Source organism: Ceratotherium simum, chromosome 16, assembly GCF_057802395.1.
Source record: "Ceratotherium simum simum isolate JZ-2026a chromosome 16, ASM5780239v1, whole genome shotgun sequence".
Lineage (NCBI taxonomy): Eukaryota > Metazoa > Chordata > Mammalia > Perissodactyla > Rhinocerotidae > Ceratotherium > Ceratotherium simum.
This window is the reverse complement of record NC_141915.1, coordinates 44286376-44301910: the sequence shown is the minus strand read 5'-3', so window position 1 is coordinate 44301910 and position 15535 is coordinate 44286376. Positions and strand designations below refer to the sequence as shown.

The 15535-nt window shown below is 36.2% G+C and overlaps 1 protein-coding gene across 1 annotated transcript in view; it reads left to right on the top strand.

Moving 5' to 3' along the window:
* Positions 1 to 15535, top strand: part of NSF (N-ethylmaleimide sensitive factor, vesicle fusing ATPase) — a 146908-nt gene that overhangs the window by 106475 nt on the left and 24898 nt on the right. The window contains exons 16-17 of the mRNA XM_004432596.3: positions 10614 to 10680; positions 12722 to 12801. Of these exons, the coding sequence (XP_004432653.1) occupies positions 10614 to 10680; positions 12722 to 12801 (147 nt within the window). The remainder of the gene's footprint in view (positions 1 to 10613; positions 10681 to 12721; positions 12802 to 15535) is intronic.

Genomic DNA, 15535 nt, shown 5'->3' with positions numbered 1-15535 from the left:
TAACTGTATAGTTTGGGAAAGAAGAGGGGTATATCATTGGAAAGCTATCCTCAAAACCCCTACAAAAGGAATGTGGTATGTTAGATAATAATGAGAGTCTGCTTGGCAACTTAATGCAGTCTTCATCCTACTTCCTTTCTCCAAGTGCCATTTGTCACCTTATACTGGCTGCTTTGAACCATCAGTGAAAGTTAGAACAACATAGAATAGATTCCTAGAGCTGAAAAGACTCTAAGATCATCTGGTCCATCTCTCTTACATTCAAGCAAGTGCCATGTAAGGCATCTAGAATAGTAGGTGGCTGCTTTTTAAAAAACAACAACAAAATCAATGCTGAAGACTCCTAATGTCTATTTCAGCTCACTTGGTAGGCAGTATTTCCATTGATATTCTAATTTTGTATACTCCCAGACAGTGAAGAAATTATTTTTCACATCTAGTTGAAGAATTTCTTTTATTTAAATGCTTTTTTTCATGCTTATCTTTTATAGATAGGAAGTGACTGTTAGTTAAAGAGATGTGGGAAAAGCAGAATCAGGGAAAAAAATCCTGAGAATTAGAGTGCTCCCTAGTAAAGGCAGCTCAAGTGCTCTTTTGCCTTCCTCCTAGGCCCTCACTTTTTAAAGAGGTAGGATAGAATTACTTCAGGTTTTCTTTAGGGAAGAGAATGAACAGGAAAAATACATTTAAAAAGAAGCAGACCCCAAAAAAATATAAGTTTGAGAAGTTAGTCTCTTGCTTGCGCAGGTGGCAGAAAATTGTGTAGGGTGCTTGAAATGGATGGAGGAGGCAGAGTGTGGAACAGGATTCCAGCCTTGCACACTGAGATATCAAGGTAAATATTCTATGTAAGGATCTTTGAAGTTGAGTGTGAAGGAGAGGGAGACACAAAAAGAACTTAAATATCATAGTCAGTGCATTCTGTGTCTGAGGTGAAACCAGTAGTGTCTGTCCTTCCCAGGAAAATCTGGACAGAATAACTAGGACCAGTGATTTCTCTAAAGTAGGTAGGGGTTGCTATTCTTTGGTTTTTGGTTTCTTCCCTCTACAGGGAATCCTTAAGCCACTTCCTCTGGTGAAAATTTAAATAATAGCCTTTGGAATCTGTGGCCATTGAACTTACATTTAATTGAACAACCAGTTCTATTTGCATTTCTCTGACTCCATCTATTCCTTATACTTGTTCAAAAGTAGTAGTCTACTGTGCAGATGGTAAATTACTCCTTTGCTTTTTGCCAGCTGCCAGCTTCTACCTCAGATGTACTTGGAGATGTGGGTGGATGGTCCTAGTTTTTCTATAAAGTTTTTAAAAAGTACTTGAGTCTCCTGCAGATCAAAGTTGCTTTGTAAGTGTGAGATATTATCATTTTTATTACTTTAATCTCTTGCAAATTGACTTGAGGGGGGAAGGTAATATGTGCTGATTTTAGAGGCTTAAATGGTTAAATTAATGGCTTAATAACTTATGATTTAATCTTTAAATAGTTGCAGCCTTTCAAGGTAGAGTTTTAGATGAGTAGAAGACTAAGGAATATAAAAATAAATGTCTATACAAGCTTATTCAAAATGGTTTCGATTCATGATTCACTGTCTGGATCATCCATGCACCTTTAAGTTTACAAAAATTATTTCTGCTTCAGCAGTGTAATAAATTCATATTAGACTTTTTGGTTTTCCTTGGGGAAAAAATATTATTCCCTGTAACTAAAGTACAGAACAGAGAAAAGAATGAAGCATAGTTGTCTTAGAAATATATTAGAAATATTGCAAAATCTTTCCTTGCAAATAGTTTTCACATTGTTGCCTAATGATAGGTTGAGAAAAGCCTGAGGGCTCAAACCAGTCTAAAGGTGTTAAGTCTTCCAGGTTGCTTTTGAAAATGGAATATAAATGCCATTCTTTAGTAGTTCTCGTCTACCTCCCACCACTGTTCTCTGCCCTTCATTTTTACTGTGAGGATGGGAAGAAGACGTTTTCATTTTTTTTTACCAGAACACAAATAATTTATAATTTTTTATCATTCTGGAGAGGACATTTTTTTCCTTTTGAATGCTTCTCCCCCACCCTCCACCCTAAAATGTGGCTTTTCCTAATTATAAAAATAATTTAGAAAATACAGAAAAAAAATAGAAGAAAATTAAAAAGAGAGTCCATGTTTGTCCTTCAGTTTTCTTCTCTACTCAGACACACGTAAACACATTATGCATTGGGGATCACATTTGACATACTATTTTAAACCTGCTTTTTTCACTAATTATATTATGAACGTTTTTCAGTGTCATTAAAATTTATCTCAATATTATGTTAAATTAATAGCTATATAATATCCATTTAAACATTTCCTTTTTTTTTTTTTTTTTTGTGAGGAAGATCAGCCCTGAGCTAACATCCATGCTAATCCTCCTCTTTTTACTGAGGAAGACTGGCTCTGAGCTAACATCTATTGCCAGTCCTCCTCCTTTTTTTTCTCCAAAGCCCCAGTAGATAGTTGTATATCATAGTTGCACATCCTTCTAGTTGCTGGGTGTGGGATGTGGCCTCAACATGGCTGGAGAAGCGGTGCATCGGTGAGCGCCTGGGATCCGAACCCGGGCCGCCAGTAGCGGAGTGTGGGCACTTAACTGCTAAGCCACGGGGCCGGCCCTAAACATTTCCTTTTTATTGAACATTTAGATTGTTTCCAGGTTTTTTCACAATTATAAATAATATTCTGTAGAACTACCAAACTAGGGAAATCACTGCCCTCATTCTCATATTAGATTTTTCTTAGAGTAGCATCATATTTTACTGGCTGAGAACTTAGGCTTAGGTTTCAAATAGATCTGAATTTGAATCCCAACTCCACCACACTATCAGCTCTTATAGTCACTTAACCTATAGGCCTCTGTTTTCTCATCATAAAATGAAGATAATATTAATAGCAGGCTTATAGGGTTATTATGAGAATTAAATGAGATGTTAATTTATGTAAAGTATCACACAGTGCCTTGGGATATAATATGTGCTCAATAAAGTGTAGTGGTTATTTTTACTTATCATTATTATTGTACATACATTTCTGGTTATTTCCTTAGGATAAATTCTCAGAATTGGGATTGCTAAGGTAAAAATATTAGTATTTTAGAGATTTTTGATAAATATTGCTATCAAAACTCTTATGTAAAATACTAATGATTCCTAAAGCCCACGTCTTTGGAAAGTTGCACCAGTTTACACTTGCAGCCCCATCATATGAGAGCGTCAGTTTCCGTGGACTCTCACCCACACTTGATGTTATTAAAATATTTTTTGCTAGTTTGATAGGTAAAAGATTGGCATTTAATTATTTCTTCAGCTACATTTTAATGACTACATTCTTAATTTAAAAGATTTTTCAAAATGTTTTGCAATGGCAATAGTTTGTGAAACTCAGAGATATTATAACCCATTAATTTTTGTTAAAGAGAGGTGATATGAATAGTTAATTTATAGAATATCTTTATATACCACTTTATTACTTAAACCAGGAGGTAAGTTTTTGTCAGTAGAGAGGGCCGTTTTGCTTTAATGAGTATCTAAGATTTAATTGTAATTAAGCTATTGCTTCTTGTTCACATACGGATGGTGCTAAAATATATGAAAGTAGTTTATTCTCAATTAATTTAAAATTCACCTTGTACTTCTCTTAATTTGCTTAGTAAATCCTTTCTCCATAGATAAACTCCCCAACACTGCCAAAGTCTGTATGAGGTATTATCATTACATTCTGGGGGGATACCATGTGTTCCATTAGGATATTTGAAGTATTCACAGATCTTCCTCTTCTCCCTCATTTATGTTTGTTTCCACAACTTCATTCTATTTTAAACTCTTAATTTCTGTATCCATTTTTGCATCTATACTTTAAAAAAAAAAAAAGCCTATTTCACTAGTTCTATTAGTGGTATTAAATGAGCAAAAGAACAAAGCAGCAGAATTTGACTTTAACTTACGTAATTACCTAATCTTGATGCTTTCCGAGTACACAATCAGTAGAGAGATGAAATAGAACAATCTGATGTGACTAAATTGTTTGAACAAAATTAAGTAAAAATATCAGTGATTTATAAAACTATGCCCATTAATAACATAATATAGGCTTGTTCTTAAAGGACTGAAAATTAATGGAAAAAAAATTTCCTTTCCACTAGCTTTGTAAGAAAGAAATAATCTTCTTTGAATATCCTCCTGTAAATCCCACTGCAAATTGTAGTCAGCGCAGAACAGAATGATGGTGCCTAATCCTCCTCTTTTCATGGTTTAGTCCATACAAAGAGCAGGGCTGGAAATTGGATCTTTTGACAGCAGTTACTAAGCAACAGAATTTGGATGTTTTTGGTTAACATCCTAATATATCATGTAGCTGATTTTTTGAAGTTTGTACATGTATTAACTGAGAGGAGTGGACACTCCAGAAGTGACTACAGGTCCCTGTATGGCTGGGGGGTGGGCGCTTCTTGTTGTTTTGTTTAATACACTTTGTCTTTTGGTGTTTATGTCTGTTGGGCACACAAAGGAGGATGGTGCAGATCTTTGGTAGAACTTCCAGACCTTGTGACTTTTTATATTATTAATAATACCCCACTCTGTGGCTTTTGTTATGTGAAAAATGTAAGAATTTTTCCTGAAAAGCAGGGAGAACAAATAAGGGATTTTAAGGTCATTCCAGGAAGCTTTAGTACTTTGCCAAAAGTTTAGGTCCACTTCCTGAGGCAGTTTCATTAGGAGACAGCTAATGTTTGCTTGGTCTACTCCCAAGTTATTTTTAGAAACTAGAGATTATTACTGATAGCACTGATTTGAATTTGCTCATTTAGGTTTTTATGTGCTACCAAATATGATTAGAGTATGCTTTCAACTAATTGCTGACAGATTTACTACATTAGGGATTTTCTAAGTCATCAGATTCTTACTGTCATCAGATTCCAACTAACTAGGTACTTCATGCCAACCACTTCAGAATTGAGATGAACTCTTTCAGCCCCTAAAGAACCAGAGAATTTGGCTTCACTTACCTCAGAGCACTAAAGAGGTTATAGAAAATGGAGGACAGAATCTACTTAGAACACGCTTTGCTGTGGTTTGTGATTCTGAAAGGCTGGATTAACATGGAGCTAATACTGGCGTGTTCCCATTTGTATTCATGTAGACTCCAGAGTCTGCAGCTGGTGCCCCTCCCCTACACACAGGTGGCTCCCAGCTTGTCTAAAGATTCCAGGAGTGGGCTCTGTGCCTTGAGAGCTTGCAGTGTCCTTGAGGACCATATTCAGGCCTGCCCCTAACCCCTCTGAGGCAGGACTCCACACGTCCTTTTCCGTAGTGCTTACAGAGTATGTCCAGCATGCTCTGGCCTTGAGCCCAGGCTCCCCCACATTCTAGGTTGTCTCTTACAACCCACTGTCTACCTTTGCTCACAAGAAAGGTGGTACCAGAGACTTTAATGATGATAATCTCCTATCCATAGCTAGAAATGGCCTATGGAATTCTGTGTTTTCTAGAGGTAGTCTTCGTCTTGTAGAATAGACCTCTCATTATTTCCATGTTGACTGATGCCACTGTTTTCCACACTTTTTCTTTCTTCAAGTCTTCCCATTCTTTTTCTTTACCCTTTTCTTTCAGATTTCTCACCTGATTCGAAGACCATATATTTTTATGCTGATAATTTTACCTCCTCTACAGGAAACTCCCTGATAAAACTAGGATGCCCATACACTCCAATTTGCTTTGTGCAATCCTGGTTTTCACCTGTTGTTCCAGCATGATTATTAGCAGCTCTCCCCCTTCAAGTGTCTTGGTTTGCATGATAACTTATATGATCTCCTACTGATTACCTCTCCAGCAAGAAAAGGCTTGAGCATTATACTTTCATGTTACTAAATAAGAGGATCAGAATTTAAATTATTATTATTAATTTTTTTTAGATTTTCCCTGAGTTAACATCTGTTGCCAATCTCTTTTTTTTTTTACCCTCCCAAAAGCCCCAGTACATAGTTGTATATTCTAGTTGTAAGTCCTTCTAGTTCTTCTATGTGAGCCATCGCCATAGGATGGCAGCTGACAGATGGGTGGTATGGTTCTGTGCCCAGGAACCAAACACGGGCCGCTGAATCAGAGCGCACTGAACTTTAACCACTAGGCCATCAGGGCTGGCCCTAAATTATTTTTTCTTTAAAAGAGTCTGTAGGATACAACCATTAGCCTCAGATTCAGCCTGCCTGGCTAACTCTTGTTTTGGCATCATTTGATCTGGAGCAGGCACTACATATCTGCTGTGAGCTGTTACTGATGGCAAGTTTGGCACTTCACTTGTTTTCTAGCTGGGGCAGTTTGTACAATTTTACTTTTTCTGCATCTTTCCTTCTAGTACCTCTCCTCTTTTTCGTGTTAATCTACCTAAAGTTGTGGTAGAACTTCCTGGCTCAGTATGTAAATATCTCGCTTAGATTTCAGTTTGGCAGCTAATTGCATATGCTTACGCGTTGACTCTCAGTATCTTCTTAGTGAACATTCTGCTGGGGCTTGGGCCAGAAAGCCAAGAATGGAAGGGCTGAGGAGACTAGGCAGAAAACATGGATCCAGGGGAAGAGTGATGACCTTATATTACACTAGTGACTAGATAAGGAAAAGAATGTGTGTGTGAAAAGTGAAAGGGGTGTGTGTATTTAAATTAGAGCATAGTTGCTATGCAAAAGAGTTTCAGTTGACTGGTCAACTGAAACTGGTCAAGTTACAACTGGAATTGCACAGCCTTTGTCGTGGTTAGTATGTTGTTAAGAGAGTTAGCTGATAGTAATTAGTACATTAAAAGCTGTCTGTAAAAAAAACTACATTAAGTGACTGCTGTAGGTATTTTTCTTCTAAAATGTTATAGGTAGCCCATGCAGTCAATTGTGAAGTAATTTGTAATGCTTCATGAACCACAGTATCTAAATTGGTGAGACTATATACTGATTTATCATCAGTTTAGACCCCAGCAAGGTCCTGAGTAAGGTCCCTTTAGCTGTGTAAGCTCTACACTGTTTTGAGAAGAAAGAAGGGCTGATTCCAGAAAAATGTAGAACTACTAAAAGTAGCCAGTCCGTGATGTCCTGGGCCCCTGTGGCTTTAATCCACGATATTACAGCCTGACAAACGGAATTAATATGCTCGCATCAGAGCCCTTAGGAGAATTCTGAACAATGTTTTGAAGAGCAAAGCGTCATTTTCAGTGACTCCTTGAAATCACCTGAGCTTATAGGATACCGTATTGGCTGCTGTATTGCTCCAGTCTTCACAAAATAGCAAAGAACCACAGTGGAACTGCTTCCAAACTTTTCCATTGTCTCTTCCATTTCTCTTCTGCTTCATCTCTCACCCACCACTCCCCACACGCATTACACGGACAACGACACCTCTTCATTTTAATTCTATTGACTGTATATCAGTTCCTGCAGTGCTCCTGAATTTTCTCATTTCTCTGCCTCCTAATATTCAGTTCCCCTGCTTAAAATACTTTCTTCCCTCTTTTCCAATGGTTGTTCACCCTTCAGGTCTCAGCTTAAACGTCACCTCCTAAATGTAGGAGACCATCGTTGACTCCTTAAGCCCCTGTGTCAGGATAGGCTAAATTATGCTGCAATAATGAACAACCCCAAAATCTCAGTGGCTTAACACAATCAAGTTTATTTCTTGCTCAGACTACAAGTCCATCATGAGGGAGCTGTGCTCATTATAGTTTCTCAGAGACTCAAGCTAATAGATAATAGAGGCTCCATCTCACATGTGATTCCACAATAGCTAAGGCAGGATAAAAGAAATATGGTGAATCTTGCAGTGACTCTTAAAGCTTCTTACATTTCCACTCACATTTCGTTAACCAAAGCAAGCCCCATATTTATCTCTAACTTAAGAGGGGGTAGGGAAATACAATCCTACTGTGTTGTGTACCAGAAAGAGAACCAGGATGTGTATGGGTATCCCCAAAGGACTACCACAGCTTCCTTGCTGTATACCGCCATATCATTTTCTATTTCCTCTAGCATAATAATGTTATGCTTTCTTATAGTTACATGTGACCTGCTTCCTCATTCTTAGTTTTGTGAAGGTCGGATCATATTTGCCTTATTCATTACTCTCTCCCTTGCCTTCATTAATACTTGACACCTAATAGGAATTCAAAAGTATTTGTTGAATGAATAAATAGAGCAATACTCCAAGATTCAGTCCTTAGCCTTTATTCTTCTACCTCTACTATTTCTCCTTGAAGATCTCATGGTTTCATTATTCACTGCCCTTAGAGTGATCTCCATACCCTGACTATAATCACACATCTCAAACTACTCACTTTTTATTTCTACTTGAATTTAAAATGCTTAAATTTCTTCTTTCAGTAGATATTTATTGATTACTTTCTGGTAAGGTATTATATTAAGTGATGTGAGGATATAGAGATAATTAATACAGTACTTGCCTTCAAAGAGCTTACAATCTAGTATAATACAGGGAAGAATACAATGAATCCATAATGTCTATACAATATACAAAATGCTACACCAAAGGAGAAGAGAGGCAAGTGACGTAGGGCAAGATGGAATTAGAACTTGTGTTGTTTCAACCATTGAATCCATTAAGCAAATAACATTACTAAATACTGTTCTGTGCTGGGTACTGGAGATAACATCAAAAAAGTTTTTAATCCACCTCACGATCCAGTGGGGAGACAGATAGCTAAGGATGAAAGGGTAGGTGGGATTTTGACATAGTGTTGGGGGGTGACTGAGAGGTAAAGGGGATGGTGCAAAGAAAGCAACAGAGACATTCTTTCATGCATGCATACAGCAAACATTTATTAAGCACCAGTGAGGTGTCAGACTCTGAAATCATAATACTGAGGAAGACAATTCCTTCCTTAAAGAACATACAGTGTATTGGGAAGAACTTACCATCTACATTGTCAACATGAGTTGTTGTTTTATTTTGCTTTTGTTTTTGTTTTTGTTTGCATCTTTGAGGGCGACTTTTGAGCATAGAAAAGACCATGTGTAGCTAATTTGAGGTCTAAAATTATGTAGTTTAAGGCCTGGTTTTTCAACACAAAAGAAAACTTAAACTTTAAAAAATTTCACTTACATCTCTTATTCTGTTTGTAAGTCTAGTAACATTTAGCAATGACTTAAAAGGGGACTTTTACAACTTAATTAAATTTCTTTAAATATTTTAAACTGTATTCACACATTTAAAATATTTTATTTTCTCTTTGAAGTACTTCATTTGGTTGTCTATTTTAAGTTTCAAAGTAAATCTATAATTACATCTATTTAATAATTAATTAAAACTAATATAAATATAGTGAATCTTAGATTATCGTTACCATTTGCAAGGCTCTTAAAGTTATCTTTTACCTTCCAACATAAAAACTTATCAAAATTAATTATTCAATTATGTATTTTAAATTGAACTGGCAAGGCTAATCTATTAATCTAATATGGTAAGTTTTTTCAATTGTTACAAGTACTTTGAAGACCAAGTATACACAGGTTGTCTTTAAACTTAATATGAAAAATATTAATATTGTAGGTTTGATTTACTTTATTTCTATACCTAATTCTTAATCTTCTATAGTTAAAAGATACCCTCTAAGGAATATTATGCCACCCCAAGCAAGATGGGAGGGGTGGCTATCATCTTGGTGCACTGAGTTTACTTAACCAGAGATTGGGCCGGAATGCACCAGTGAGATGTGCTAAGCCCCAATCATAGTCGCTGGAATAGGAACCCCCAACATTTACAAAAAGGCTGGTCTCAAGGCCTTGGACACTTATATTCAACTTACACATAAATTAATTCCTCTCTGGCTTGAAATTGCTACGTCCTTGTCAGGATATAACAACTTCCTTCACTGCTTGCTTTAATTTGCATTTTGTTGGCTGTCGTAAGACAACGTATTATTATCTTTTGTCTGGTTCTAAAGATAGAGCCAGATCTAGCTGACCCTTTATACCCAACGTTAATTCTTTTGTGAACACTTGGCCCGTTATGGTCTGATTTGAGTTGACGGGATTCTGTTCTTTCAGTGTTATTCCTGCTTAACAGAGCCACAATTCTTACAGATGATAAAATGACATCCAATTTTATTCTACACATCCCTTGTGGCTCCATCTAGCTCTTGAGTCACAACACTGAGGTCATGCTCCTGACATAGATAGGAGAGACTGTTGTGATAAACTTGATGAGATGTCAGTTGATTAGTGACCAGCTGTTCCAAACTTGATGAGATGTCAGTTGATTAGTGACCAGCTGTTCCTCAGCATGCCCTGGTGTGACACATTCAGCTCTTGGGGCTGAAAACAGCATTACTCTGCTGCTTGCTCAGCCATGATCCAGTTGTGTCGTCTTGGGCAAGTCATTTAACTGCTTTCGGCCTCATTTTTAAATTGCAAGGACTCTTTTAGTTCTAAAATCCTATTATCGAATTCTAGTTTAGTGTAGTCTGAAATATTGGTGTTTTACTGTGCTTTGTTCAGGCATTGCTCAAGAATTAACTAAATTTTGTCTTCTTGGAAATTGTCATAATTATGGAGAGCAGTGAGATAATAAATGGTTTTGCTTTCTTCCAGATCTTTGATGATGCATACAAATCCCAGCTCAGCTGTGTGGTTGTGGATGACATTGAGAGACTGCTCGGTGAGTCGTAACGTTTGCCATTGTACTGTCTTTGCCACATTACAGCTAATGTCTCAAAAATCACAAGAGAAAAATAATGTGTATTTATAAACTATAGAGCAATAGAAATATCCTTCTTTGTCTTACAAGGAAATGTAATGTTATCTCTCACATCTGAAGTCAATGATGGTATTCACGTTGAATAGGCATTATGACCATAACTCCATTATAAACTGCTTTCTTGCAAGGGCTTGTGTCTCATATTACTTTATATCTTCCACAGAGTTCCCTGTTCCTAATAAATGATTAGTAATTTTTGTTGATGGATATATTTGCTATTTAGTACCTCTGAGCCGCCTGTAGCTCAGGAGTTCCACTTGTGAACTTTGACAAGTGAACTAATGAAAGACGGGTTTAGGATTGGAGTACAGATTAGCTATAACACTTGGAGCAGAAGTTGTAAGCCCTTTGTATCTCAGTTTCTGCTCTTATAGAGACTGTAGTCCCTCCCTAACTTATCCCACAGAATAATTGTGAAGGCAAAAATGGGATAATAATGTTGAAAACATTTGGAAAGTTAAAAGGGCTCTATGGTAATTTTTTAAAATATTTATTAAACATCTCCTACGTTTACATGCACAGGATATAAAGATGAATAAGATGGTTCCTGCACTCAGCTCATAAGGTGTACTCTACAAGTAAATGCAGAAAAGTATTGTTACTCTTACATTTTGTTTCATTGCAAAAATTAGATAAACTTGGAATAAATTCATTATAACAATGGCTCAGGATGCTGTGGTAAACTCTATTGAAGTTGAACCCATCTGGTTACTTAATAGACATCTGAAAATACTACCAAACACGTGATTAATCCCTTCTTCCTTAAGATGTCCAGGATGATGTAGTAATGATGTCAAGTTAACTGTTCTTACTACGTTTTTCCCCTGATTTTCAGACTTGCTTTAGGTCCTCTGTTATGTATTTATTTTCCTGTTTCCTAAGGTAATGTTTGTTATAAAGCAAAGCAGGTATATCTGTGAGGTCTTCTTAAATTGCTAGTTTTATTTAGTGACCCGGGTTTTTGGTATGCTATTTTTGATACATTTCAGCCCAGTTTATAGGATTATTTCTTTAAAAGCTTTTAGACACATACTTATAGCTCTGTGTAAATTCCTTTATCTAAACACAATTGAGATGTGTGGTCATAGCAACACTACTATGTCAGGAATGTGTGCCCTCTGAGTATATTTTCCCTTGTATGAATAGTTATTATCTGTGCTTGTTTGTTCATTTATTCAACAAGCATATGCTGAGCCCTTACGGCAGTGCTAGAATTATTAGGGTCTCAGAAAAGTAAGAAAGACGCTGTCTGTCGTTATAACATATATTGGCAAAAATTGGTGCAAAGTAGAATGAGCCACGTGTTCTTGATATTCAGCAGAGGGAAGGATCACTTTGACTTCCAAGGGCTGATGCTGGAAGGTAGCTCTAAGCACAGGGCAAGGGTGCATTTGCAACATGCAGAGAAAGCTGAGGAGTGGCCTTGCTGCTGATTCTTGAAGGATTGGTACAAGTTTTACAGGTGGAAAGTTCTCTATTCTTCACCGTCTGAGGACCAATCTTAGTGGCTCCACCATCATTTCAGTTATACTGAAGTACCTTACTTGCATTATTATTACTTGCCATTTTCCCCTCTACCCATTTTCTAGTATCATGTTTTGTTGCCTGTGTGCTTACTGTATTATCATGGTTTGCAGTAATTTCTTGGAAATGCTTAGTAAATACACCTGGGGTTTTTTCCTTCCTTAAAAAAAACTGTTTCTGAATATCAGACAAAATGTCTACATGAACTCAAAATGGATATTTAGAAGCTTTTTAAAAAGTTTACAGATGAGAGTTCTTATATAATATTTTAAGCAGTTAAGTTACTGGAGATATTTTTCCTAATTATCATTAATTGCATGACTGTTATTTAGGACTGTGTTTACTCTTCATGCAGAAAAATCTGAATGTGTGGAATATGTGTATCAAATCCCTAAACATAGCAATGTTTCTCTTCCAGATTATGTTCCTATTGGCCCTCGATTTTCTAATCTGGTGTTACAGGCTCTCCTTGTGTTACTGAAAAAGGCACCTCCTCAGGTAAAAATAACATAAGGAACATTTTCACAGATATTTCCAATAAATTGCATATAATGGTGCACTCTCTAAATAAGCAGGTTATCATAAACATATAAAATTCTGTTGTTGAAAGGATTTTGAGAGGTCATCTGGTCTGGCCTTCCGTCTTAAGATAAATGATTTTCTTAACAATCAGAGGTTTTCCATTCCTTTTCTGAAGATCTCAAAATCCCACTGTTTCAATTAGTATTCCGTTTTGTTGTTTTGTAACTTCCCCACCATTCTACACATCCCTACCTCCTCCATCTTCCATGAGAGATTATGATATTAATGTAGAAGAGATTAATTACATGTTCCTATTTGTTTCATTTATCATTTCATAGGTTTTCCTACGAATTTGTATTTGGGGAAATTTATTTCCTGTAGGCAGTGTTTTTTTTCCCACAGATGAACTTGAGTTATTTCTCTTGTGTCATGTGGCATTTTTGAGGAGTGAGTTTATAGCCAAGATCTTGGTTCATGTGGTTGCATTTTTATTGACGTGGCTATTGGAGACTGGGGATTTTGATAGCTTAACACATTTAAAACTAACCTATGAGGGTTGGTTAAATATGTTAATTATGTAGAGGCTGCCAGAGCATGTTTGGCTATGACACAAGACACCTATTCTCTTGATTGATTCTGTGTGCTGTAACCTTGAAGAAATGCCAATCAAAGGCAGATACAAAGTGGTTGAATACTACCTTGAAAAACTTCCTAATGTCTATATGAGAATCTCATGTTTGAAGTTAGAGATACAAACTAAGCTGTATGGAAAATATTTAATGTTAAGCTGGTGAATCTAATTTTTAATTTAACAGTTAAAATTATGTGTGTGTGTTGTTAGACCTAAAGGTAAAGGACTTATGTTAATTTTCTAGAGTTTTTCTTTTTTTCTTTGTTTTTTATATTTCTAGAATAGTGAAAAGAAACATAACCTACAACAACCTTGAAATTTTACTACATATATGCACTGTGCAAGGATTTTTTAATCATCTTTACATACACTATCATTCCCAGTAATTGGAGTTTTAGCTTATATTAAGGCTAAAGTTAGAGAAGTGAGCATATTTTTCCCTTCACTGATTCCTTTAATAAATGCATAAATAGATATATCTAAAGTTGCTGTAACAAAAATAAATAACCCCAATATCTATGTATATCACATACAAAAAAAATCCTTTTTTATGAAATCAGCATTTTAAAAATTATTAGATTGAGAGACTTTTCCCAGGCATTTAAATTTATTTCTTGTAATATTCAGTTTTTTAGCTAAAAAGAATTTATGCTAAAAGTCATTTGGGAGAGGGAAGAATAATTTTTCAATGATATTTTTTAGACTGCTTGTCCTTTTCATTGTTAAATACCGTACACGTTGACTTAAACAGAGAGACATCCCCTAGCTGAGAATTAGTTGTAATCCAGAATAGATACTAATAGAAATAAAGAGACTATATTAACAAATGACCTGCAACATTTTGATTAAACACTTAGGAATACCTCTTTCTATTTTGTAAAAATAATTGTAAAATTCTTGAGGAAACAACATTATCTTATGCTTTTAAATTTTACAGCATCTGACACGGGGATTTATATATAGCACTTCATGAATAACTTATTTGACAAAATATATAAACATCACTTATTCAAAAAAATATATTTTTTGAGTATCCTCTCATTTTGGTGGGATTAAGTATTTTAGTATTGCTGTAGTTTTTATTTGGCAAGGTATGATTAAAGTGAAAAGATTCAAAAATAAGTAAAGTTTAAATAGCCAATAAGCACATGAAAAGATACTCAGCAACATTAGCCATCAGGGAAATGCAAATTAATGCTACAGTGAGATACTGCTTCATACCCACTTGGATGACTATAACCAAAAAGTCAGGGGCTAACAAGTATTCGTGTGCATATGGAGAAACTGGAATCCTTATACACTGCTGGTGGGAATATAAAAACCGTACAGCCTTTGCCAACTGTCTATCAATTCCTCAAAAGGTTATAAGATAGAGTTATCACGTGACCCAGCAGTTCTACTTCTAGGTATATACCCAAAAGAAATGGAAATGTATGTCCACACAAAAGCTTGTACATGAATGTTCATAGCAGCATTATTCATAATAACCCAAAAGTGGAACCAACCCAAATGTTCATCAAATAAAATGTGGGATAGGGGCTGGCCCAGTGGTGTAGTGGTTAAATTCATGCACTCTGCTTCGGCAGCCCAAGGATTCACAGGTTCGGACCCTGGGCATGGACCTACACACCACTCATCAAGCCATGCTGTGGCAGGCTTCCCACATATAAAGTAGAGGAAGATGGGCATGGATGTTAGCCCAGGGCCAATCTTCCTCAGCAAAAAGAGGAGGATTGGCAATGGATGTTAGCTCAGGGCTTATCTTCCTCATCAAAATAAATAAATAATAATAAAATGTGGTGTATACATACAATATATTATTCAGCAACAAAAAGAAATGAAGTACTGATGCATGCCATAACATAGACAAAACTTAAAAACATGCTAAGGGAAAGAAGCCAGTCATAAAAGACTACCTATTGTATGATTCCATGTATATCAAATGTTCAGAACTGGCAAATCTATGGAGACAGAAAGTAGATTAGTGGTTGCCTAGGACTGTGAGAGGTGGATGGGGAGAATGAGAGGTGACTGCTAATGGGTATTGAGTTTCTTTCTGAGGTGATGAAAATGTCCCAA